Raw genomic sequence first — 27,021 nt, forward strand, 5'->3', positions numbered from 1 at the left:
CAAAGTGTCAGAATTATAATTTTCGGAACAAATTACGCAGATAGAAAGCGCTTTCTGTAAGTGATCTGTTATTTTGACAACAAAGGGGTCAAGTGTCGTAATACGTGTTGTGCGTTTATATATTTTTTAAATCGTTTTCTGTAACGATGCTGTCATTGTAAAGAGCTATTCGAAATAAATTTTGAACGTCGAGAACCAGGAATGGAAAGATTAAGTGATGGGCGGGCAAAAAGGCAAGGGCAATCCTATAAAAACAGAAATGGGAACGCTGTAGCTGAAAAAAAGACGCCTAACCTACAAGCAATGGAAGCAAAATGGAAGCGTCTACGTGACCCTAGGACGGTCATGCTCCATGCGCTGTAGGTTCGAATTCACAGGCTTAGCGCAGTTGTTTGTATAGTGGATTAGATACTCATCAAACCTTTCTTTTAATATTGTGAACAACCCTAAGGCAATCTCGTAGACAGGTTGTTTTACTGTGTGCCGTGTAACGTACATCATGGGCTTAATACATTCAACTGACGTAAAGAGAAGAAGGCATGGCTCATACGAACACCCTCGTGGTAGTCACCGTCAATGTGCCACCCGCTATAGCCTTCCAGAGTAGGTAGTTGTAGTTGTACGTAAATCTACTTTTATGTATACTTTCGATTTGACAAAAAAGCATTTGGAAACTATTATACGAAAGAAAAAAAGCGAAAAAGTCATTTACAAAAACATGAGAACTTGTACAGCTCCTGGAAAATTTACGCAGGGTGATAGGCAACTTGTTAGAGAACAATTAAATAGTATACCCCGAGAAGAATCTGATTATTCGCGCGCAAAAAGTGAAAAAGAATATTTAAGTCCAGATTTAAATGCGAACCGCATTCATAAAGCGTTTTTGCAGAAATATCCACTCAGTTTAGTCATCTACTGGTTTTACAAAAAATTGTTGAAAGAAGACTTTGTAAATGTCTCATTTAGAGGACCTCTTAGTGACACCTGTCGTAAATATGACTGTGAAATTTGCGAAATAAAAGCGCAGGGCGAAAGAAGTCGGCCAGCAAAATTGACTTATGAAAAGAGATATCGCATCGTCGCAAGTGTCAGTGCTCCCTGACGAGTGTGTTCTCAGTAGATTTAGAACAAGTCATGTTCGTACCGACTTTGACCCACTCTGACATGTTCTACATGAGGCAACTTAATAATCAACCATGGGGATAACAGGCATTCATAATGTGTTGTTGGCATCAAGGAGTTGTAGTTGTTGAGTTTATTAGCCTTCCTCAATATACAGAAAAAAGGAATGTTGTTGTTGTTGTTAACTATATTGATCAAAATAAAAACAGAATGATTGTTTTTGTTTATGTGTTTTTAGTGAGTTATGGACTCTTTGACACTATTGAATATAGGTCTCTTGTCAGTGGTCATAGCTTTCTTCAGTGCAACAGGGATTTCGGAATACTGTCAAGTACATACACAGGCCGATTTGAGATGGTAGATATGACACAAAAATTTTTTTTTTATCTACAAGCGGCAGCTGATACTGAATCTCAGACAAGTGAATATTAGCAAAGTCGTTCGAATGAAAGTTGACTCCAAAGACCTGGCTTTTTTTTACTGCTGAATCTTTTTCTGAACTAGCATGTTGGAAAGCCACATCTATACTTAAGAATGGAAAAACCATACAAGATATTAGATATCTAATATCAATGATTCCTTATCTCAAAGACTCTAAGCAGCAAGAATTTTATTCTAATTTGACCAAATAATGTGTAGGCACTTAGCCCGTTACTCATTTTCCTTAAATATTAAAAAAAAATTGTTTAAAAATAATTTTTTCCATGTTTTTTGTGTCGCAGCTTATTTACCCGTAAGCCAAATAATATGTCAGATTATTTTTTTTTAATAAAATGTTTTTCATTTTGGTAAGAATTTTTTTTTAATATTTCCTTTTAATAATTTTTGCACTTAACCCCTTTGTTGCTTCTACTCTTCAATTGGAAACGAGACAAAAACTCAGCGTCTGGTATCGGTCTATTAAAGGTAGATCAACCGCAGGTAATCATAAAGAATGAATTTTATCACTCCCGCTACAATTCGGCTAATGATAATAGCGGTGCTGTGGATATTCCCCCAAAGCAGCAACAGATTGAATTAACATATAAATGACACATTACGCGAAGCCTTTGTAATACACTCAGTGCATTTAGGGACATTTTGATTCAATTAGTCTCGTTAAATGACCTTATTCATGTAAAATTGCTGCGGAGGATCTTTATTGCCCGTTTCCAATTAGGCGATCTACGTTTCGCTTTCAAAGCACATAAATTGAAAAAAGACGCAATAGCGTGAGTAAGCATGTACTTAGTGTTTACGCCAATCACAAAGCAACCAATTTGTTTGTAAATACTTAAAAGATTCTCGGAAAACTAAATTGCAATAGACATAACTGACCCAAATTTATTTATTTTTTTTTAAATTATTAATTCAAACATTAATGAAATGTCAATACAATTCATAAATATCAAGCATGCAAATACATATTTGTTTAAGCCTGCAACAAAAAAAAAATTCTTAAAACTAATCACCTGAAAGTGAAAATAAATAAATAATTTTTGTTTTAAACCCCGAATAGAGAGTGAATAATAAACTATTCCCATATATTAAGCGATTTATTTTATTGGGATATTGGGATCAATAAGTATATGTTTTTGAGTTGTCCCATAATGTATTCTGGATACAGTGAGGCCGCCTGCACTTCTTATGACATCATTTTAATTTTTTATATTTTGAAAGATTCATACGTGATCATGAATCTAGTTAAAATTTTTACAATAGATCCTCAGATTTTCTTGCTCCAAATGCAGTGTGCGGAAAATAAAAACTAATGTAATGGCTAACCGCAACAGTTTGGATTAATAATTATAATTAATATGACGTTCTATAGATATATAGATACTGTTTCCATACCGATACCGAGAGGTTATGCGGAAAGTATTCTTTCGGCTACCGGACAAGGAAATTTCATTCGATATCTTGTGACCTGTTACGGAAGAAACTTTTCCCATTTGGCTTCGTACTATCCATTATTCAGTCTGCCTCTAGCAATGCAGATTTGAACGAATAAGAACATTAATGAATTAAGAAGTTTCCTGTCTCGAAACGAGTTCCTCAAAGTGAAGTGTTATCTATTATTCGATTGTTTTCGTGACTTTGAGTCTTGTAGCTATTTACAACCACCTAAATTGGATCACGCGCTATTTTGACATTATAGACGTGTTTAGACGCGTTTCATAAACCTCAATTACTCAAAGAAAAATATAAATATATAACCTTTTCCAACATTTTTAAGAACCGAAAAACTATAGTATATCGCACAAATATATTATATTTTTCTACTCTCTAACTCTAAAGAAGCCAATTATGAATAAATTAAGCTTGGACAGAGGTGGCTTCTACTTGATGAAAATCCATTTAACACAAATTAAATTAGAAAAAAAAAATGTTCAGATTTTCACAGTTTTTAATGATTTATGATAGCTGTTTCGGCAATATTGTGATTTTAACAAATACAAAACTTGACTATATTCCGACACCATATAAAATTTACCATAGAGACGGAACTAGGTCACTCTCTAAACTTTCTAAACTATAATTAAACTACAGAAAAAATTAGATTTATCCATTTACAATAAGCCCTCGCGCACGGACACAATAATACATAATAACTCAAACCACCCTTACATACACAAAATCCACAAAGTACTTAACATAATTTCTACAGAAAATTTTGAAAAAGAATTAAATATTATAAAACAACTACAATGGTTACGATCCCTCTTTGATAGGTAATATTATTACTAAAAAGCAGTTTCAAATAACTCTGAACTCTATCTATCATTACACATCGTATCCAAAATTTATAAAACAAAAAAAAAATGCATAGGAGAACCTAGCAAGAAAATTTCGAAACATCTATCTAAACTTGGTCTTAATATTGCTTTTAAAACTGAAAACACTATAGCACACTTGCGGAGTCTACAAGTTGAAATGTGGATCATGTCCCAAAATTTATATCCGACAATGTTTAAGAAACGCATTAACGAACATAAAAGGGCGTATAAAAATAACAGTTCGGATTCTAAATATGCCATTCATTTAAATTCAGAAAAGCCCAACTTCGAAGATAATTTTGATATTTTCATAATCATTCAAAAAGCAAAAAACTAAATTTGTTGGAGATTAACAAAATGAGATATTCGAATTTATTACCAATTGGATTTAAATGCGTCGTCGTTGTTAAATTTAGATTTATATCCCTATACCGGTAATCAAAATTCGATTACTACCTATTTTAAGCTTGTGGGAAGTGGAAAGCCAATTCGGATGCTTCCAGTACTTCAGTCACGAATTCGGGAGCGGTTTTTTGACGTTTGTCAATTCTGTTTTGCAAAAATGCGCATAAAAACAAATAATGGTCGTATATGCAATACGTTCATAAACTTCTTCTGACACTGGTTTATTAAGCACTCGCAGCAGTCGTGCCAAATAAAACTCGTTGACAATAGCATGTCTGCCACTTACACACCTCTTATTCAGTCTAACTCAAAGGGCACACCTTTTCAACATTTGGCTATTCAAATGTATCAAGCACTAATCTCAAAATTATCAACATTATTTTAAACAAAGTGGGTGCACACACATACACAAATAAACTAGGCCCAAAAAAAAAGTGAAAAAAGGCAAACTTTTTATTCATAAAATAAACTTTCCAATACTACCTCCATAGCCCTCATTTTTACAAAATGATGTCATTGGATTATATAGTGAAAGTAAGGACTTCAGGCGGCAATGATGTTTTCTTTCGGAACAGCGAAACTAAAGTGAGGTGCTTTAGTAACTCTCCTTTGGCAACCTAGCAAAAGCTCTTCTTGGGCGATTCAAGGCTGGGTGTGGTTTAAAGGTTTAATTACCTTGGTGTCACATTCTCTTCTTCCTCAACCATATTAAATATGCTTGAGCGAGTACAGACAACAAACTTTTTAAAAAGATTATTGTTACTTCCTAAATCAACTTCAAGTGTTTTGCTTCGCCTTGAAAGAGGTTCAACACACTTAATTTACCAAACCTTTAAATCTTGCCTCACCTTTCTTATTAAAGTGTTAAGAATGGACGAGTCGTCTGACGAGACTGGGTACGTCAGATTAGAGAGCTGTTTCGTAAGTTGGGTTATGGTGAGTTGTGGAGCAATCATCAATATCATTCTAAGACTGCAAAAGAATGACATGTTAGAATGTTTTAAAACCAAACTTTTCGAAGCAGATATCAACATTGCAGCCAGTTCACACTACACAAATTTTTACTGAGGCTTTGCACCCTCTGATCTGCCACCCAGCTATTTAAATTGCCAACTGCCAATGTCCATTCTAAGAATTATTGCACAATTAAGATTGCGGAATAACATTTTTCTGAAATTCTCTTTATAAAGGTTGCGCCTACTTCATTAAACGCGATCAGATTTGCTCCGTATATAATACTAAACAATTTGAACCAATTTACTACCTTCTATTAACTTGCCCGATGTATAATGGAGTATCCCAATAACAGTACCTTTATTAATTTAAAAAAATTGAACCCGCGCCTTTCTAAGAAAATAAAACTATAATTTGTATCTGTGTATTTGAAATCACATGCTGATAGCTCTTTACTAGTTTACCATTTTGTTTTCGTTAGGCTTATGTAATGTCTGATACGGATTTCTTGTTGTAGGAATGTAGTTTCTGATAAGGAATAAATAGTAATAATAAATAAATAAAAACAATAATAATAATAATCTTTGTAAACAGCGATCTCCACATGGTTAACGCTTTAGATTTAATAGATCTGGACACATTTTGAGAAAATGCTGCAGTAAAACACCTTCCTCTACTTTTTATAAAACTTTTGGATTCCTCCTGCATCGAAAAATTGTCAGCACCATTGGTTCTTCAACATATTCTCCAACAAAATATCTAGCTGCCTTATTAAAATCCTTTACAGGAAAAACTGACAGCTTCGTACTTAACTCCTTTCACTTCATTGAACAATTAAAAAGCATTACATTAGATGCACAAGATATTCTGGTTAGTTTCGAGGTAGACTAAAGTTCCAAACCTTCTCACCTTAATTTAAACATGCTTATCTGGAACATATTTTTCTTACTTTGAACAAACGTCTGGAACAGCTATGGGTTCTTCACTATCATCAGTCATCGCGAATATATTTAGAAATATATTGAGAAAAAAGCTCTCGACATCATCCATCTAAAACCAAAATTATGGAAACGCTAAGTCGATGATACTTTTAAGCTATTATCTTGATTCGGGTTTAAAGGCCGTCGTCGGTTGGAATTACTTCCTAACGTTTCGCTAGCACGAGTGGCGAGCTTCTTCAGAGGTCCTTCCATCTCCGATGTTGGACGTAGACTAACGATTTCTCCTGCGCAGGTTGTATTTATGGCGATTGGTGGTGGGCGGGGCTTATTCCGCTTTCGTTGGTCTCGGGATATCGATCGGTACTGCTCCGGCGTTCCAGATTTGGTTGGGTCTAAGGGTCTCCTCCTTTCTGTTGAAATTGTGTGAGTGTTTTTGTATCTCAATGGCTTCCCTGACTAGTCTGTTGTGATAGCCGTTGACCGATGCTAGTAACTTACAGCTCTCAAAGTGTATCCGTATATTCCGAGTGTCACCGACAGGATTGGCAGAATATTGAAAAGACACGACATCAAAACAATCTTTAAGCCTACAAAGAAGATCCAGCAGACCATTAGGTCAGCGAAGGACAAGAGGGACTCACTTTCAGCTGTCTACCGCATTCCGTGTTCATGCGGAAAGGTCTACATCGGAACTACCAAGAGATCAATGGGAACGAGACTTAAGGAGCATAAAGCAAGCTACAGGCTAAGACAGACAGAGAAGTCTGCAGTAGCTGAACACGCACTGGGCAGCGGGGAACACAGGATACACTTTGAGAGCTGTAGGTTACTAGCATCGGTCAACGGCTATCACAACAGACTAGTCAGGGAAGCCATTGAGATACAAAAACACCCACACAATTTCAACAGAAAGGAGGAGACCCTTAGACCCAACCAAATCTGGAACCCGATCCTTAGGAACGCCCGAGCAGATCGATATCCCGAGACCAACCGAAGCGGAACAAGCCCCGCCCACCACCAATCGGCATAAATACAACCTGCGCAGGAGAAATCGTCAGTCTAGATCTCAAGATAATAGCTTATCAACGGGCCGCGAAAGCCTTAACCGATGATACTTTTGTTATTTGACCTCATGGTCAGTAATCCCTAGTAGATTTTCTTAGATATTTAAATTCTGTACACGTTAACATACATTTTACCATTGACATAGAATTTAATAACAACCTCCCATTCTTAGATATTCTTATCAATAGAAAATAAGACCTAATCTTGGGTCATTGTGTTTACAGAAAACCGAAAACCTACGCAAACAGGCCGATACCTTGAAGCATTGTAACATCACCATTCGGCCCAAAAATCATCAAAGACAAAATTCCATTTGAGATGCCACGAATTTACAGCATTCCATGCATATGCGGCAAAGAATACATTAGAGAGACCGGACTAATAGTATCAACTAGGCTCAAAGAATATGAAAGAGCCTAAAGACTAAGACAAACAAACTCATCAGAAGTTGCTGAACACAATCACGACCCCGACATAAAATTTTATTCTAAAAAACTAAAATTCTTGTATGTAATCAATTCTGCTACCAACGAAAAATCCGAATAATCTTAACCGCGACTCAGGTCTCTACCTTTCACTCAAATGCGGGCCAGTTTCAGTAAAGATCTGAAGAAGCCAACAAGATGATTGGCGAAACGTTAGATAGTTCGAGTCAACAAAAACCGAAGCAGGAGGAATCCAGAAGTTTTATAAAAAGTAAATAGATAAGTATAAATTTCATGGTATTTTAAAAAATATTTCGGACAATTGACTATATATCACTGCCATTTATTAAATAAATGGATATCCGAAAGTGGTTGCCATTAATTTTTTAAATGACGCAATTTTTTTGTTCAATATTAAATAAAATTTAATAGGTAAATGAAATAAGTAAAATAAATGTTGCACTATACTGAATAATATTCGAAGTTGTGGGAAGCGTGAGCCATTTAAGGCAGGGCTTTTTTATTAGGCATACCTTATTAAGACAAATATTAAATTATTAAAGTCGTGTTATTCCATTTTGCCCCGCACAAAGTTGGAAGCAGGGACATGAAGTAAATGAAGTATTAAGATCGTGAAACGGGGTCTATTTTAGCCGGTGAGTCAGTGAACTGTACTGAAGATAAGAAAATGGCTATTCGCGAGACGCAATTTATATCCCCTTTCAAACATGTGCGCTAAATGGAAATCCTGTTAGAAGCTGCAGAAAGACTTTGCGTGACGGTCATTAGGAAATTAAAGTCGTATAATTTTCACCAGAAAACTCTCTATAGCGCAATTCGCTTGAATATAACGAAAATGAAAATAATTTAAGCTACAATATTATTGAAGATTTTGTGTATTTCAATTTAATATACTTCACAAAATTTGTTTCCTTTAATATCCAGCTTATCTATGCGACACAGGGAAAATGACTTTTCGCAGTTGATTCTATAACACATGTGCGCTGTGGAGGTAACTCCAATATGTCCTAACTAAATAACATACTCCAATGTAAACCAATTAAAATAAAAAAAATGTGCGCATTATTTATGTAACCAAAATAATTTACCATTGATTTAAGTTACTTTACGTTATTTTTCAAAAAACATTTTCAGTTATAATTAGTAATGCGAAAATTCCTAATATTCGTTAGCAATGAAATTAAACCAGAATCAGACAGACGAGACAAAAATCAAAATTACAAAGTAAAGACAACTCGTGAACAATAACATTCAAAATACATCAATGAAAGTTTATTTTTATTATCTATTTTAAACATTTTTGGGTAAACGTAATAAAGCAATTGGGAATTTTCGAACAGCATTTTAAGGGGCATTCTTGGGTTAGTCCTAAAGCAGAAAACATCTCTGAGAGAGAGCACTAAATGTAATTGAAAGTTACTGTCTATTCGTAAATAAAAGTGGAATTACAGAGAAAACTCGAGTGTCAATTATTGTTCGTAATACTAGAAGAAATAAATATACAAGCATCTTGATTTCATGACAACACCAATAAGATCCATTTTACTAGCACACGACGTCCTCAGAACTATTTTCAGTCATAGCATTGCAGGTAAAAGAATTAAATTTTTTCGACGTTTTTGGAACTTAATAATTCACTATTGTGTTGGGCGTTTTTCAGACGAACTTGCTAACGTTTCGCGTTGGCTTATTCCGAGCTTGAGCTCGACTGATACTGTATACAGCTTTGAAGAAGCCAACTGGATGATTGGCAAGTTCGACTCAACAGAAACCGACGGAGGAGGAATCCAGAAATTTTGTAGACTGTGGAAGTTTCTGCGAAAAAATAAATTTGCTCTATTACGCACGCACAACTGTCTGGAATTTTACCTATTTTATTCAAAAATGTAACAAATACAATGTTATGGACAGTTTTCCATATAAAAACAAAAAACTTTAAAGTGTACGAATGAAAGCGATCCTGCTTCGAATGCTGTGTGAGCCCACTTCTAAAAGTTATTCAAATAATGCATATAAATTTTCGGGAACGGGATTACGGAGAGAATATCTGAAAGGGCATTGCATAATATTTGGAATTCCGGGGAGTATCAAAATATTACGAGTGCACGGCGGAATGTTTAGCGTAGCTCAATGTGCGAGCCGGAAATTGCGAAAATAGGCGAAAATGTTTGCCGTTCCGCAATGAAAGCTACCTTTTCGAGATACAATTATGCTAAATAGATCCATTTTAGAAGTGATTACGTAATGGCGAGGCAGATATTCAGCTTGTAAGAAAAGCTATCATATTTTGAAATTGTACTCTAATAATTAAATTACTAATAAATTTCTGGAGGTCTATACATTAAGTAATTACAGTTTTAACTTCCTTTTGAAGCTACACAGCCCATGAGATCGCTTTCAGCTTGTCGGTTATAGTCGTTTCAATGTTTTCGGCTGTCCCAAAATAACATCCCTTGAGGTGATTTTTCATTTTCGGGAAAAGTAAAAAAGTCACAAAGACTCAAGTCAGGTGAATGAGAACCCTGAGCGGATATTTTTTCCTAGTCAAAAACTCGTTTATTGAAATTAATGTGTGACATTGAGCATTATCGTGATGCAACAGTCGTTCTTGATATTAGATCCCACACAAAAAGGGATAGCAAATAGGTGCTTGAAATTGATGCCACTTATTTTCAGAACACAATAGTGTCATGAAAAAAAAAACCTCTTCGGACAACCAAAAGAGTGAGTTGAAACTAGTACTGAAGGCGGATCGCATGTAAAAACAATTCGAGAGCTATTGAGTAGAACAAAAAATGCCATATTTTTGAAGGGGCGACGTGAGTTTGCGACAAAAACATGGGTTGTTTTGCGTATAATTTCACAAGTGTGGTAAACAGCATTTGAGTCACGAATTCATTTGGCAAGAGCGGAGCGAGTGTTTAATAAACGAGTGATTGATGATACTTTCTCTACGACCGTTAGTTTTTGGGTACATTTTTACAAAACAACACTAATAAATTCACTGACATGAACGTCAGAATTGACAAACGGCGAAATTCAAGGCGTGCGGTAAAATCTCCGAAGACATCTGAATGCCCCCAAACCCGTACGGTAAAATCCCGGAAATGTCCGAAGTCGCTCGGATCTGACGCTCGCGCGGTAAAGTGGCGCTTCCCGCGCACTAGATCGGTGTATAGTTAGGTATTTTACGGAAGAGGGTGGAAACAACTATTGATTATTATATTTAAATAATGATATGAAATATCTTGTCGAATTTGACCATATTTAAACAATTTAGAAGTCATGTTTACTACATTTTTGATTATAAAAGTATATTATACAAGTGTGTGGTAAACGTTATGAGCGGAGAGCTTCATAAACAAAGTGATTTAAAAAATTTAAAAAATGTGTTCCATACTATAGTTTTTCTACGACCGTTAGTTTTGGGGTAGATTTTTGCAAAACACCACGAGTAGATTCACTGATACGACTGTCACAATTGACAAAAGACAAAATTCAAGCAGTGAGGCAATATCCGGTAAAATCCCGGAAATGTCCGAAGTAGCTCGTAACGGTGGAAAAATCCCACTTTTCGCACGCTAAATTTTTGCAAAACAACACAAATACATTCACTTACATGAGCGTCAGAATTGACAAACCTCAAAATTCAAGCTCTGCGGTAAAATCTGCGAAAACATCCGATTGCTCTCAAACCCGTGCGGTAATATCGTGGAAATGTACGATGGGATGTCCATGGGACAAGAACTCACGTGGTAAAGTGAATGCTAGCTCGGTGTATAATTAGGTGTTTTATAGAAGGGAATAGAAAAACAACAAAACTTATGAAGAAATCAATACTCAATATAAGTTTTTCGAAAATCAATTCAATTGGTTGTCATCTATCATCACAAGAAATATTTTAAATAGATAGAGTGCCATATGTATGCCATAATCAATATGATATGAATCACTTTCTATCTGATAACATGACATAATTTAAAGCTCATGTTTACTACTTTATTTTATAATAAACAATAAAATCAATGAGAAAAAAGCTACTCAAATATATAAGTTCTTACAAAATCAATTCAATTGGTTGTAATAAGAAATATTTTAAATCGAAAGAGCCTCACTTTCTGTAAACGTTTAATCTACCATCGACCGTGAATCGCCTGCATACTCCATTTAATATGAATGACTTTCTATGGCACAGCACTTATATTCATTTGGTTTGCTTGCGTCCATGTAAATAACATGTAATATTTCCTTGAGAATAAGCTGCAAATAGATAATGCGACTAATAAATCTTTGCGGCTGAATTTCCGGTTCAGATTTGCATAAATAGAAATTGTGCACATTCTGCACCATTATTTCTATGCGCATTTCAATTTATATTTTTACATATACCACACCAGGAAGATATAAACATAAACAGTACCAAACAGGTATTTTAAGGTACTACTTTAGAAGTCATATGACCTATCTAAACTAAACTTCGACCGACCAAAAATATTTTACCCAAAAATGTTTTTACTCTTTTAGCTACCTTAATACACCAAATGATAGTTAGCAAATCAATTCAAGATGTTTTCTGAAAGATATTAACTTCTCAAATAAATTCCCAAGTGAAATATCCTTGAAATTAAAATTTTACTGACAAAAGATTTTAAAAATGTGTATTTTTTTTTTCATTAGTAATTATTTTTAAAAAAGTTAACTTTTTGGGTCAATTTTAATTCAAATGATAAAAGATAAACATAAAATCCCCAAAAAACTGTTAACTAATTGCAAGTGGTAATAGCAATCGGAATAAAAATACCGCTTAGGGTCGCGCATTCAAAAAAAGGCGTGGTCACTAAATCTACCTAATTTTCAGTGCGGACCATCGGTGAATCAAAATACCACCAAAAAGCATTGCATGGGCGTCTGCAGATTAACAGTTTATAGAATTTCAATGCTGACCATAATACAACCACAAGTCATTTGAATTACTTCGATTTCAATAACGGATAGACGGCCACAGCAACAGACATATCATATTGTGTACCCTTGAATTGTGGCCCCTACATTCTGCCTTAATTCAAACTGAACTAGTGTTAGTTGTTTGTAGAAAATATCACAGAAACAATATTTGAGGCTGAAATTAATACAATTTTTTTTAGATTATGATGTGTAAAGCGTGGTCCAATTACATTCAATTTTAATCGGATCTACTGAAGAATCCGATCATTCATTGTGCAAAATATCAGAGCAAACAAACACAGGAAACCCATGAAATAAGAGAAATGAGAGAGGTAAATAAATAATCACTGACTTTCGTCTAATATCGTCGTAAAGCACAGTTAGGTATCACTAACGTATAAATTGGCGTTAACACTTAACTAAAATAAAAATGCAGAAAAAATGATACTTGCTGTTATCAGTTACGATTGAGTTGAACGATTCGTTTACTTTTTTACATAAAAGTGCCCTACGCCCTTCCTTTACTTTGCTAAATAAGAAAAAAAAAGATATTGTAAACTACAATACAATGTATATGGCGTCATAAGATATCGTTTTTTTAATATAAATTGCTCAATTGCGCTTTTTTGTTAGAAAAAAAAGTATTAGGTACTTTAGGTTCCTTCAAGTGTACGAATTGATTTGTACCCTCAATATATCAAAAATTACAAATCATCAGTTTCTCAACAAACTTGAAAAATCAACACTTAAAACAATACATTGAAACCATTTTTTTACAAAAAAACTTCCACAGACTTCTGTAGTACTTTCTGGATCCCTTCTGTGTGGGTTTTTGTTGACTCGAACTTGCTGACGTTTCGCCAATCATCCTGTTGGCTTCTTCAGAGCTTGACTGAAATGGTTTCAGTCAAGCTCAACAAAAACCGACACAAGAGGAATACAGAAGTTTTATAAAAAATACATTGAAAGTATCTTTAGTTAATTAACTAATTAGTAGCACGAAGAATTATAACTTTGTGCCTAACCAAAACTAACATCCCATCTAACCTGAATAACCCTGGATACGTCCATACAGGTAAAACTATTCTCTCGACAGGGTTAAGGCGGATAACCTACGGACAATGCGGCAAGAAATCATTGCGGACAAAATAATCAGCTAGACAAGGCGACGACTTAATTCGGGCCCTATTCTTTGTCCTAGAAAGGTCGTATATCCCCTTCCGGCTGACTAGCCTGGCCGTTTATTCCGGTGACTCGGGCATGTAAGGCTAATTGAGCTTACGCCACATCTAATGAGGTGGACGTGACAGTGTCTGGCATGGGCTTGTCCCTCTCGTGAACTAGTCAATTTAATTTGCAGACGTCTGATTGTAAACTTGAAGTATGTCTTTACCTTTTTAGGGTTACTTATCTTCAATTATTGGTAAAGTGTTTTCGGTATCTATGTTCTTTGAATTAAAACAATTAGGTATATTATCAACTTACTGGAAAAGTGAAAAAGAATCCCCTCCGTATCCTACGGACTGCATGAGAATAGACGTATACCTGGTGATCATCATTTTAAATAGCAGTTTAACACATTAGAAGGCACCAATTGAAAGTTTCAAATTGACAAGACGACAATTAGTTAACACTGTTTATGGCACTTAAACTTACAATCCACTTTCTTACAATCCCAAGTAGTTACTTCCATATTTCATGCATTTGTTCTTGTCAACATAGCTGTAGATGTAAACTATTACGTTGCTCGATAAGCGAGAAAACCTGGCTACCTCCCAACTCCTGCCTTATCAAAGGCCAAACCAAAATATTTCCCACATTTTGTCTGATTTGGTTGGGGTAACTTGAATTAATTTTTCTTTTGGTTACCATTTTTAAAAAAGTACTAATATGTCTGTCATAATGGACGTAGACGTATCTTTAGAATCAACGAACTTAGTTTAAGATACACGGAGTTATGCTTTAAACGTTTTTTGCTTGCATCATTTAGCACCCAGCTATAATCGTTTTTGTGAAAAATGTGATAAGGGACAACGAGTTTGACGAAATCTGTATAAAACGGGAACCATCATCTATTTCAAAATGAGCAAATTCTCATGGCACTGGAAAAGATGTACCCAGAGTAATAGTAAAGCAAATTTAATGTTTAATGATATTACTTTTGCACAAATAGTAACAGCCACATAAAAAAACTTCCACATGTAGAGGAGGAAACTGCCAATAATGTAAACCATTCAAAACCTGTTTTTTGAATAATATGTACCAATCTAATCTGCGTGACGCATGAAATGTTTTTAAAAAATTCAATTTAAAATTTTTGTATTTTTGATTTTTTTTGTTTCATGTTTCTTTTGATTTTTTCCATGTGTAATTTCATGATTTTGAAAAAAAAGTTAATCGTTATTAATTTTTACAAATATACTTATAACGACAGGTTGAAAAAAGTTTCCTAACATTGTAATATGTAGAAAAAGGTTCAAAATATCTATTCAGAATTATTTTCTGCAAAATAAGACAAAATGTGGGCAACATTGCGGCCATAATAAAATCGGATTTGTATGATCGTCATAACAATTATTTTGGAATGTGAGAATATTTCGCTTTTAAAATAATAATTCTATGTTAATTTTATTTCAAAAAATGGCGCGATGCCAACCTTGAAGGAGCGATAGGCCCATCGTAAAAAAATATACCAAATTATACAGGGAATACCGGAAAATTCGCCTATTTGTTACGGAAAAACTACAAGTAGAAAAAATTGACAATTTGGAATTAACTTTGGCAGGGGCAAATACAACTTGCTATTTTAAATGAAGCACCCTATATTATTGCATATGTCGTGCATAATATTCATAATATGTCAAAAATGACGTTTGCAGACTGAATAGTATCTAAAAATTTTACCGCCTTCAAAATTTTACTCTATTAACATACCCTGTTCAAAATACTTTGCATAAGGTTGTATATTCCGAAATTTTCTAGTTTTTTAGATATTTCCGTTTAATTTTTTCTACCTAGTGTGCCCTTAAACTTCAATTAATTTGAGTTAACCTAATACAAAGTAGTCGCAAAAATAGGATCATAAAAATAGGTGGTTTCCATTTCAACGTATAATTTTCGCTAGTTTTCTCAATTTCGTTTTGATTGTTATTTTTTCAACATCCTTTATTATTAATATTCTAAATTGCAAAAAAAAAATATTATTATTATTATTATTATTATTATTAGAAGTAGAGTTTCAAAAGAAAAATTTACTGGTATTGTTCGGTCTGCAAACATCATATTTGGCATAAAATGTTAAATATCTCAGAAAACAAAATAGCAATAATACATATTATTAACATATATGTTCCATTAGTTCAACTCCAAATTTTCAAATTTTTCTTACCTAAAGTATTCCCGTAACAGATCGACAAAATTCCCATTTAACGTAGAATTTCAAAAATATTTAATACAATTTTAGGTTTATAAATTGCAATCTTAATCTTATTCGGGAGAGCCATAAGCCTTTCACTGTGTTGAAAGTCATTTATTTTTGTATTTTATAGACTAAGAATGTTTTTGAATACAAAACAATTTATGAGAAATAATTAATAAAACAAATGGATAATAGGGCCATTCGACGCCTCCAGGCTTGACGTATCCGAAACGGTTGGGAAAGGTAAGCTTGTTTTCCTAAAAATGATCTGGCTTCTTAACCATGACAGCACACACGTTTCTCACAATAATGGCCTTTCATACAAACAAAACACTACACATAATCTTCCCCGTAGTCACCAACATTCCAGATCGGTTCGAAGAAAACCGTGAATCATTCTCGAACGACAGATCGGGAAGGAGAATGCGCAAAAAGAAACCGTCTCGACAACCATTCAACGCACAGCGAATGTGCACCGGCAACTACGGCTCACAATCTCAAGACTCCTTCTTGTCGATGAAAACACATGGCCTTGGGACTACACCGAGTTTAGCCACCTTGTTGCTCGCGGTCATTAAGGCGAGGATCCGTCGATAAAATTTGAGTTTATTTTATCGCGTTTAATGATCTACTGCCGCATTACGCGTTCAACAACATCTTGCGGCAATTTCCGGTAATTATTGTATTTAGAAAGCAATAATATCGTGATTTAACGGCGTTAACGTACCCACCGACATGCATGTGCAAACCTAAAAAGAGAGTTTGAGAGTCATTAATTGCACTCGAATGCAAAAAAGAGACTTATTTAATTCTTTTTAATTAATTATATTTATAGGAAAAATATCTTATTGCAACTAGAGAAATATTTTGTTTTTATTTATGTTTGTAATTATTATTATTTTTTAAATATATTCCATATTCCAACTGAAAATTTTCGAATTGATAAATTGTCAGCAGTCATGTTGATCATTGAACGTCACTAGACTTTATTTGAAATGACAGGTTGCAAACTGAAGTTGACCTGACATACTAAATTATGATGTAGGCAAAAAGTAAAAATAAATATACAAATATATATAAATATTCATTGATATAAGTAAATTAGTGTATATTATTAGTATATAAGTATATCAGTGTTTATTATTATGTATTGCGTTTTTATTATAATTTACTTACTGTTTTGAAAACGGCAAAATTTTAATTGGCACTGGGATGCCAATTGACACCGCAAAAATATTTTTCTACTCCCGTTTGTAAAATACGAAATTACACACTTTACCACGTCAGTTTCGTTTAACACGAATCCGAGTCACTTCGGACATTTCCGGGATGTTACCGCACGGATTTGGGAGCAATCGGATGTTTTCGGAGATTTTAAAGCACGGCTTGAATTGTGACGTTTGGCAATTCTGACGATCATGTCAGTGAATGTATTCGTGTTGCTTTGTGAAAATATACCCAAAAACTAACGGTCGTAGAAAAAGTATAGTATGCAACATGTTTGGTAAACTTTTTAAGTCACTCGTTTATTAAACACTCGCTCCGCTCGTGTCAAATAACCTCGTGAGCCCAATGCCGTTTACCGCACTTGTTGCATAATATACTATTATTAATTTCGTTACAATTACGAAATTAAGGACATTTTTATTTTAAAGATATTATTTTATAATAGCATATAATTTCGTTTATAAACTAATCGTGAAATCATTTGTATTACTTTTTATCAAAACTTTATTTAAAAAATAACTAAATTCTATGAAATATTGAAGAAAAATTTATAACATTACTAATTACTAACAATAATAATTTCCTAATTTTCTGAAAAAAATAAATAATAATAAGCAAGCTAATTCTATTAAACGAAAATTGAGTCGACTTGCGAGCACCTTCATTATGGTCAAAATTACCTACAAAAGTAGAAAATATATTATTTATGGTATTCCCTACATTTCAACTTAACACCTGTCTCAACTGACTCAGAAAAATCAAGGGTTTAAGGCGACTGAACGCACTTTTATACCTATCGTGGCTATGAAAAAACTTGATGAAATATTATATGCATTCGTACACAGTAGTGCAAGTATCAGACGATCTCAGAAAAGGTAAGAGCCAGAAAAAAAATTCAATACGAAAGTTTCTGGTATTGGCTAACACTTTTCAGATATTTACGTCTTATGTAATATAAAAGTGTATGCTGCCTTATGCTAAAAATAGTATATTATGCAACAAGTGCGGTAAACGGCATTTGACCCATGAGTTTATTTGACACAAGTGGAGCGAGTTTTTAATAAACGAGTGAGTTAAAAAGTTTACCGAACGTGTTGCATACTATACTTTTTCTAAGTTCGTTAGTTTTTGGGTACATTTTAGCAAAACACGAATACATTCACTGACATGACCGTCAGAATTGACAAACGTCAAAATTCAAAGCGTGCGAAATATCTAAGAAAACATCCGATTGCTCCCAAATCCGTGCGGTAAAATCCCGGAAATGTCCGAAGTGGCTCGGATTTATTAGAAACGAAACTGACATGGTAAAGTGACGCTTCCCGCACGCTAGATCAGTGGGTAATTAGGTATTTTACAGATGGGAGTAGAAAAAATAATTTTTAGGCGTGGAACATATTGCTGTGATGCCACGTTTCATATTTTAGTTAGTTTTAGTTAGTTTGTTCAATTTTTTTTTAATTGAAGCCCCAGTATATTACCTCATAATTAAATTAAGCATTAAAAACAATGTCAGCGACTTCTAACAATTTCAGAAATATCAAGAAAAGTCAAGAATCTAGATTTTTTTAAAATTAATTCAAAAATATGTTTCATTAAAATCGTTTACTAACATTAAGAAATTTCTCCTAAAAGTTCCTGAACTAAATTGCTGCCCGGATATTTGAAATCAAGAAAATAAACGCTTAAAGAGTATATTTAAATTTAGAACTACTTGCCGTTTCGAAAGGCGAAAATGCATTTAAATGCATTTATTACGCCGGAGGCAGCGGTCCAACCCAAGAGACGTGGGCAAAGCAGAAATGTCTCGACAACTGCCTGAGTGTTGATGACGATAAAAGTACTTGTCAGCTGCTCTTTAGTGCGAAACATTCCTTTCGGTTTTCGCTTCCGTATTCTGGAACGGGTTTTGTAGCAAACTTTACGCAACATTTTTTAACTGAGCTCTAAGGAAAGTAAACATTGCTGTGCAAGTGTACATCAGCAAAAAAAATTCGAATACTTTTGCAGATTAAATACAGTTTTTTTTTTAAAAACAGGAACATCATCAATATTGTTATAATTGCAAGGACGAATCCTTCAATTTAATGAAATTCGTTAACATTAATATGCATTAATATGCATATTAATAACTGCATCTCACTCAAATTTAAAGATAAAACGTTGAGGTTTTCGCAATTTTTTTGTGAAACGAAAGATAGCACAACGAAATTTCGTTTAACAAATAATCAAAAAGCTATTGTACTCACCTTTTTTTAATGGAACAGTCAGGATATTATTTTTATTAGGAACATAATAATGCGTGATTTTCATAAATATTCAAATAATGAACTCAAGAAAATATAGGTATCATTTTCAAACTTCTTTAAAAAATTAATTTTGCATAACAATGTTTATTCAAAATCTATAATTGCGTATTACTTTTTTAGATGGATTGGATCTTAAAATATTTAGTATCTTATAATAATTACGTATTTCATTTCCATATCTTAAACAAAATAGATCATTATTTTAAGTATTAAATTTTTAGGTTGAATTTTAAAATAATTATATACCGTGCATAGGTATTTTTCAAATTCACACATTATTTTCAGTTAATATCAATTCCAAAACTGCCCAAAAGTAATCAAAACTAAAAAATACGGAAAATCTAGTTTATTAGCTATTTAATATCAAATTAAAATAAAATAACATAATCGGAATTCATTATATTTTTTTGTTGGTAAACAAAATAAAGTTACTATATATTTTGATAATGGTATATGTCAGTCTTTTTTCAAAGTTTGACAAAATAATTATTAGTACTTTTGTTATGTCTGAAGAAGAAGCCTATGTTATGCTCACAAAAAATGGAATCGAATAAGGCTAATATCGTTTTCCGATGAATCAGCTTATACTTTAAAAGAGAAGTCGGAACACTTACAAATGGAAGAAATCAACATGAAATCAAGTAAGAAAACAAAAGAGTCTAAGCATGTGAGTGGTAAAATTTTTGAAAATGAAGATTGCCTTTGTTCCAATAAATGAAAATTAGAATTTGTTTTTGTATGGATTGGTTCGAAAACAATTAATAAAACAAAGACGGCCCAGAAATTCGTGGCAAAAAGACTGGTTCATCTAGAAAAATAGATGAAGATAAGATTAAAGTTATACGAGAACATATTCGGAGTTTTTCAGCCATTACACGAGATCACATCGAGCTTCAGGTCAAAAATATCTTAATAAGAACTTAGATGTTCGAGAAATCTATGAGCTGGATATGAAAAAATGTCATGAAAATAATACATCACGTGTGAAGGAGTGGACTTACAGGAAAATATTCAATACGGAGTTCAACTTAAATTTTCTCCTCGTAAAGACACGTCCCAAAAGTGATTCGCCGAAACTGAAAATCGAAGCATCCAGTAATGAACACAAAAAGTTGTATCTTATGGAAATTAATGATTCATATTTTAACAGTGCCGAACAGGGTAGAAAAAGTTTAACAGATACAAAAAGGAAAAGATAACCCGAGTAAATATTACGGATTCCATTGTCCAGAACTTATCATAAAAGCAACATGTATGTATACAACTTCATAATTTCCACAATGAAAATGCTGAAATGTATGCATGGTATGAAACTATCGCCTCAAGAGGACCACAGGAAATTGCGTCCTGCATCCTAAAGCACATTCAGGACATTACCACTCAAGAACATGTCATAGCTTACAGTTATGCCTGCTCGGGACAAAATCGTAACATTAACATAGGGTTAATATGGTTAAAAATTGTTCAGTCATCTGATAATAATGTTCGGTTGATCATAAAATTATACCGGCCATGCTAAAATTAAAAGTTCGAATTATTTATGTTGCGTAATATTTACCATTGGTAGTGGTATTAGTTTCTTTATAATCTATCAAAATAATTTCTTCACAATTCCAAAAGATCGTGGCCATCACTTTTTTGTGGACTGGCAGACTCTGAATTTTCTTGGAGATGCTTCACCCTTACGACGCCACTCCATTGATTTTTTTTTGATAGAGGGTCATAATAGAGAACCATAGTTTCATCTCACGTCACAATAGTTTCTATCACAGGCTTCAGTACCGACCCACAGAGTTCCAAAAAAAAAACCGCGCACACTCGACACCGCGTTGTTTTTGAATGGCCCGAAAGGTTTTTAGGAACCATTCTTGCACTAACCTTATGCATACCTAAATGATCATGAAGGATTCGACGAACACTTAAGCTTAATAATTTCTGAGATTTCCTTGACCATTAAACTCAATATCACCTCTTCTACAATTGCAACAATATCTTCCATTATGACCTCCACTGGTCGACCAGTTCTTGAACCATCTTCAAGGGACTCCTGCCCCATTCGAAAACGTTTTGCCCATTCTTTCACTACAGAATACGAAGGAGAACTTTGGCCGTACACACCATCCAGCCTTTCCTTAATAATTTTAGGTGCTAACCCTTGTTTTGTCAAAAACTTTATGACTGCTCTATACTCAATTTGCGTTATTTGCGACATTTTTTCGGACACGTCTTGTTTAAAATGCTGTCAATAAAAAACTATTTGACCCGAGACTTCTTTTTTTTTCGCAGCCTACTAAGATATATATTTAAAAGAAGACAAAATTTTATCGTGATACTGGAGCTGCATCTATGTCAGGCGGGGAAATTTTGGCGCTAACCTCGTATATGACTAATTTTCACAATCAAGAACTCATATGTGAACCTAAAATACATATTTTTTTTATTTAAAATATAAGATGTGGGTAGCATTATATTTATTAGGGAGCTGAGAGAAAATATTTGTCCCAAACGGGACTGCAATCAGTTAAAGTCAACGTTAACGCGCATCAGAAGCAAAAAATCCAATTTATTGTTGTCTACCAACAGGATACATTAAATTAACGATCTTCGAAAGCCATCGCGATAAAGTGCCATTTTACGAAAGTGATCGTCTAATATTTCATAGGAATAAATTCATTTGCTGACGCGAAACTCGCAATAGATCGACTTCACATTAATTTCCTCGAGAATGCAGTTAACAACAATGGTATTAATAAAACTCCAGGCAGCCATTATTAAAACAGGAAGTCTAGTCCGTAGATAGTATTTTTTATCTAAATTTTTAAAAAAGTATTTCAGACTATTGATATTGTTCATTTATTTTATACAAACAAAGAAAACGAACATTCAATTCTGTAAACAGTGCAAATCACCTAAAGCAAGGGATAGTGTTATTTAAATCAGAGGAATAGCATATGAATTTGACTAACAAAAACTACATGATATCTCGAAAGGTTCCAATAAAAATTATTTTCCTTCAACAACGTTCTTTGCTGGATAATATATATTTTGAGTCGGTCTCTTTGAGTACTTCAGATAGTTTAATTAGGTCGAAACAGCATCGAGTCAAAGTGTAAAAATCAGCCACCTCATTAATGTAGTTTTGGCGCTTCACAAAATTAAATAAAAAAGTACTTTATGAAAGTAGTTTAAAAACAACTCTCAACTCTTATCCTTTAGGTTTGGACGGTTTAGTCAGAATCACTACTCACGCATATTATAAATTATAAACAAATTGTATACCGACAAAACTATTACTATTAATTTGAATTAATTAGTTTTAATTGCGGAATTTCCTTACGACATGAAATATATGGTAAGTATTATCGAATTGTAATAATTTTGTCTATAAAACAAAATAAACGAATTAACCAAGAAATATCACCGCACATTTCGATATCGATTTAACATTCTCAATTTGGAATTGAAATAGAGGATTTTATGCTAATTTAAGTGTTTATCTACCAGTGCTATTTTCTATGATAAAGCTATATTTTTTATATAAATCTTAAAAACACCCGAGTCCGAAAACATCGCAAAAACCCAACCATCTTTATTGTAAAACCTCATATTTCGACGAAATTAAGCGCTTGGCAAAAAACATTGTTAAACTTCGATTCGTCATTTATTAAAGCACTAAAACTAGTGCTAGGACAAATAAAACTTTTTTATTAGAACTGATGCAATCAAAACTTTCGGGAGCCGTTAAGGGATCGTCGAGAGACATTTTCTCAATGACTTTGTGGCACAATTTAATCTCCCTCGCGAGCAATATAACACCAAATCTACATAGACTTCTCTAAAGTCATAAATAAATATGGAGAGAAAAAAACTGAATGCGGTTTCTGAATCTCGGCCCAACATAATCTCTTTTATCCTAATAAAATTGTCAATAGCACAATTAAATAAAACACTTTATAGTCAAAATAGCATAGCGAATTCTACTGGTAGTTGTAGCGTTGTAGCTTTCAGGAATTAAGAAACTTTCCGACCAGAGCACCTTGTTTATTTATAAACCAATCAGTGTACCTCGTCAAGTCTGTTACCTGAAAATGCAAATGATATAAGCAGGGATGGATTAGAAAAGAAAAAGTAATTTTAAAGTTAAGATAAGTTTGAGTAAGAGGATAAGTATACAACCAAGATGAAGTATGAGTGTGATGACATTCGGAGCCATTAGCGACTTGCAACTTTCCCGTCCAAACCTCTATGAAATCTAGATCACTCTGCAGTAAGTCGGCATCAGCATTGTAATATCAGCAAAGAAACAGATGCTGCTAGTTATGTCAAAAACCATCTCTCTGATATAGACCAAGAACAGTAGAGACTGAGAACCGAGCCCAGAGGTAGTTACTATTTACAGTTCTTTCACCCTAATCTGGCACTTGCACTTTCCGTAATGTCCGTCATTATTTCCTTCCTATACATAATACAAATATGACACTTCTAATCCGAGATTCTGTTATTATGGTGCTGTTCCACTGGACTTCGTTATAACTAGAAGACATAGAATATTGCTTAAATTTTCTTTGAATGACCTGGAGAATAGTCGGTTTATTTCCAATGCCACTCAATTTCAAATACTCGTAAGGTACGCAAATAGTTCAACACAGTTCGACGACGATTTGCCGAATTACCCCGAATTACGAATTCAAACTAAACCTCTATTAACTCGTAAATTCTGCCAATGGGAATGAATATCACTTCGAAATTTTTGATCGGTGCGAATAACTTTGCAAATGGGCATGGAGTATACTCGAAGTATACGAGGTGTATTCAAAAAGTTGGGCGACTTTTGTAATTGGGTTCTGTTGGTACACATGTCCCTAACGTGCAAGTTTACTTTTTGTATGGGACAGAAGCGTTAGACGTGTTTTGTGTGCTCGGCGATTTTCTGCTGTCAGAAGAAATGGAATAAAGAATTTCCATAAAGTTTTGTGTAAAAAATTGAATACGGTGCTGCGAAGCACCTGAAATTTTGACAACGGAATATGGTGAATTTACTTTAAGTAAAAAAAAAAACGTTTAAAAGTGGTACAAGCTGTCCCAAGATTGCCGAGAAGAAGCCGATGATGAACCTCGCTCTGGACTCCCCAGCACTAGTGAAAGTGTTGAAGAAGTGAGAATCGTCAAGACCGAAAAAAGCACAATCATGCCTCAGCCACCATATTCACTCGATATGGCCACCTGCGATTTTTTCCTGTCCCCAAAACTCAAAGAACCCATGAAAGGAACGAGGTTTGGAATCATTGAAGAGATAAAGTAGAAATCACTGGCAGAACACAATGCTACACCAGAAAGTGTGTTGAAGGGTTTAACATTAATTTTGTTGAACTAATAAATGCTTTTTGATAAAACTTAAAAGCCAGCTTACTTTTTGAACACACCTCGTATAAGTGGACGAGAAGCAGTAATGATATAATGAAGCGCCTGACGAAAAACTCGGTAATGACGATGGTTTGTACTATTTGCACTACGGTACATTGGAATTCAGCTGCCTTCATTAGTCACCGTGCCTTCAACTAGACAGAACCCTCAGCAAACAAGCCTGGTGATTCCGAATAAAAGATGACATGAAACGTAGCCTAGTTTCAGCAGGAGACAGGTGCCTTCGTATATTCGTTCCTATATTCTGCATGTAGAAATGCTACTTATATCCAACTTAATTAATGCATTTTAAGCATGCAGTGCAGTGCATGAAGTACGATGGAAGTAACAACGACAATAGGAATCATGACCGTGTAACGGAAAATCGGAAACAGTTCAAGACATATGTAGATAAACTGGAATAAAAAAGAAGTGTGCACAAAGACTCAGTAATAGTGGACCAAACACTACGACACGGAAGATTATAGTACTTTTCGAGAGTACATATTTAGTCAGATTTCCCCCTCCAGCCGCATTTCTTAAATACTGCTCTAAATTGCAACGTACTAAATTGAGTAATCAAGGTTTAAGAATTCAAGAAAAACAACCGTGCTCCGATATCACCAACCAGCTAGTTTAATAAATCACTTTTTATCGTTCGAAAACAGATGAACGAACTCCCTAACGTACCCTCCGCCCTAAGCACCCGAAATGCGTTGGTATTGTCCTGTGTAATGATTAATACCTGTTAACTAATTGCGTATCCCATGGCGACACACCCACCCACCTTGGGCCCTCGTCGCACGTTCTCCGGATATTAATTCCATAAATTTACGAAAGAGCGCAATACTATAATACAAAATCGGTGTCCCTGCTCGCGAGTTGAATTTTCATCATGCCGATGATAGATTGTTGTTTTTACCTAGCTCTGGGGGTGCTAACCTTGTCCATGCTCATTTGTAAAGTTATTCGCACCGATCGAAAATTTCCCATCCGCAGAATTTACGAGTTAATAGAGGTTTAGTTTGAATTCGTAATTCGGGATAGTTCGCAAATCGTCGTCGAGCTGTATTGAACTATTGTTGAACTACTTTACGAGTATTCGGAATTGAGTGGCATTTGAAATAACCTGACTATTCTCCAGGTCATTCAAAGAAAATTTAAGTAATATTCTGAGTCTTCTAGTTATAACGAAGTCCAGGGGAACATCACCATAACAATAGAATCTCGGGATGGAAGTGTCATATTTATATTATGTATAGGAAGGAAATAATGACGGCCATTACGGAAAGTGCAAGTGCCAGATAAGGGTGAAAGAACTGTGAATATTACCTACAACTGGGCTCGGTTCTCAGTCTCTACTGTTCTTGGTCTATATCAGAGAGATATGGTATTTAACATAAATAGCAGCATCTGTTTCTTTGCTGATATTACAAGGCTGATGCCGACTCACTGCAGAGTGATCTAGATTTCATCGAGGTTTGGACGGGAAAGTTGCAAGTCGCTAATGGCTCCGAATGTCATCACACTCATACTTCATCTTGGTTGGAACAATTCGAAATCCTAAGACATAGCTTGTGGAAAAATCCTCAAATTGGTGGACCACCAAAAAGAAGTTACAACAAAGGATTTCAAATGGGAGAACAACATCGCAGGAATAGCAAAAAGAGCAAACACACTCACATATTTGGTTAGTTTTGGTAAGTCGTCATTTATTCATTCGTTGGCCGTGATTTATAGATCATTCCCGTTCAACAATTATGAAGATATATATAAAACACATGGAACAAATACATACATAGATACAGCGTCGTGTCACACAAATTCCAATTGAACTTAAACGAACGACGAACGAAATTCGTTGCTCTAGACTGATGATAATTACTTTAGGAGAACGCTGACAAAGAGAAGACTTAATCCAGACCCACAAAATTGTTACAACACTCAAATCAACACTCAGGGGTCACAACAAAAAAAAATTATGAAGTGATACGCAAAGATTTCCAGATCAAACTTGATCATCAACCGAGT

General features: G+C 34.3%; 1 protein-coding gene across 8 annotated transcripts in view; it reads right to left on the bottom strand.

The window, feature by feature from the left end:
- The window catches only part of LOC132705304 (protein sprint), a 298,697-nt gene that overhangs the window by 153,975 nt on the left and 117,701 nt on the right, over positions 1 to 27,021 (bottom strand). The window contains exon 1 of one of the 8 annotated variants that reach the window (XM_060675811.1): positions 14,119 to 14,513. The exons of the other annotated variants lie outside the window; for them this stretch is intronic. Within the exon in view, the coding sequence (XP_060531794.1) occupies positions 14,119 to 14,192 (74 nt within the window). The 5' untranslated portion in view covers positions 14,193 to 14,513. Of the gene's footprint in view, positions 1 to 14,118; positions 14,514 to 27,021 lie in introns of those variants that run through there. 8 annotated transcript variants of the gene reach the window in all.

The sequence above is a fragment of the Cylas formicarius genome, unplaced genomic scaffold (assembly GCF_029955315.1).
Source record: "Cylas formicarius isolate icCylForm1 unplaced genomic scaffold, icCylForm1.1 PGA_scaffold_7__23_contigs__length_41026272, whole genome shotgun sequence".
Taxonomy (NCBI): Eukaryota; Metazoa; Arthropoda; class Insecta; order Coleoptera; family Brentidae; genus Cylas; species Cylas formicarius.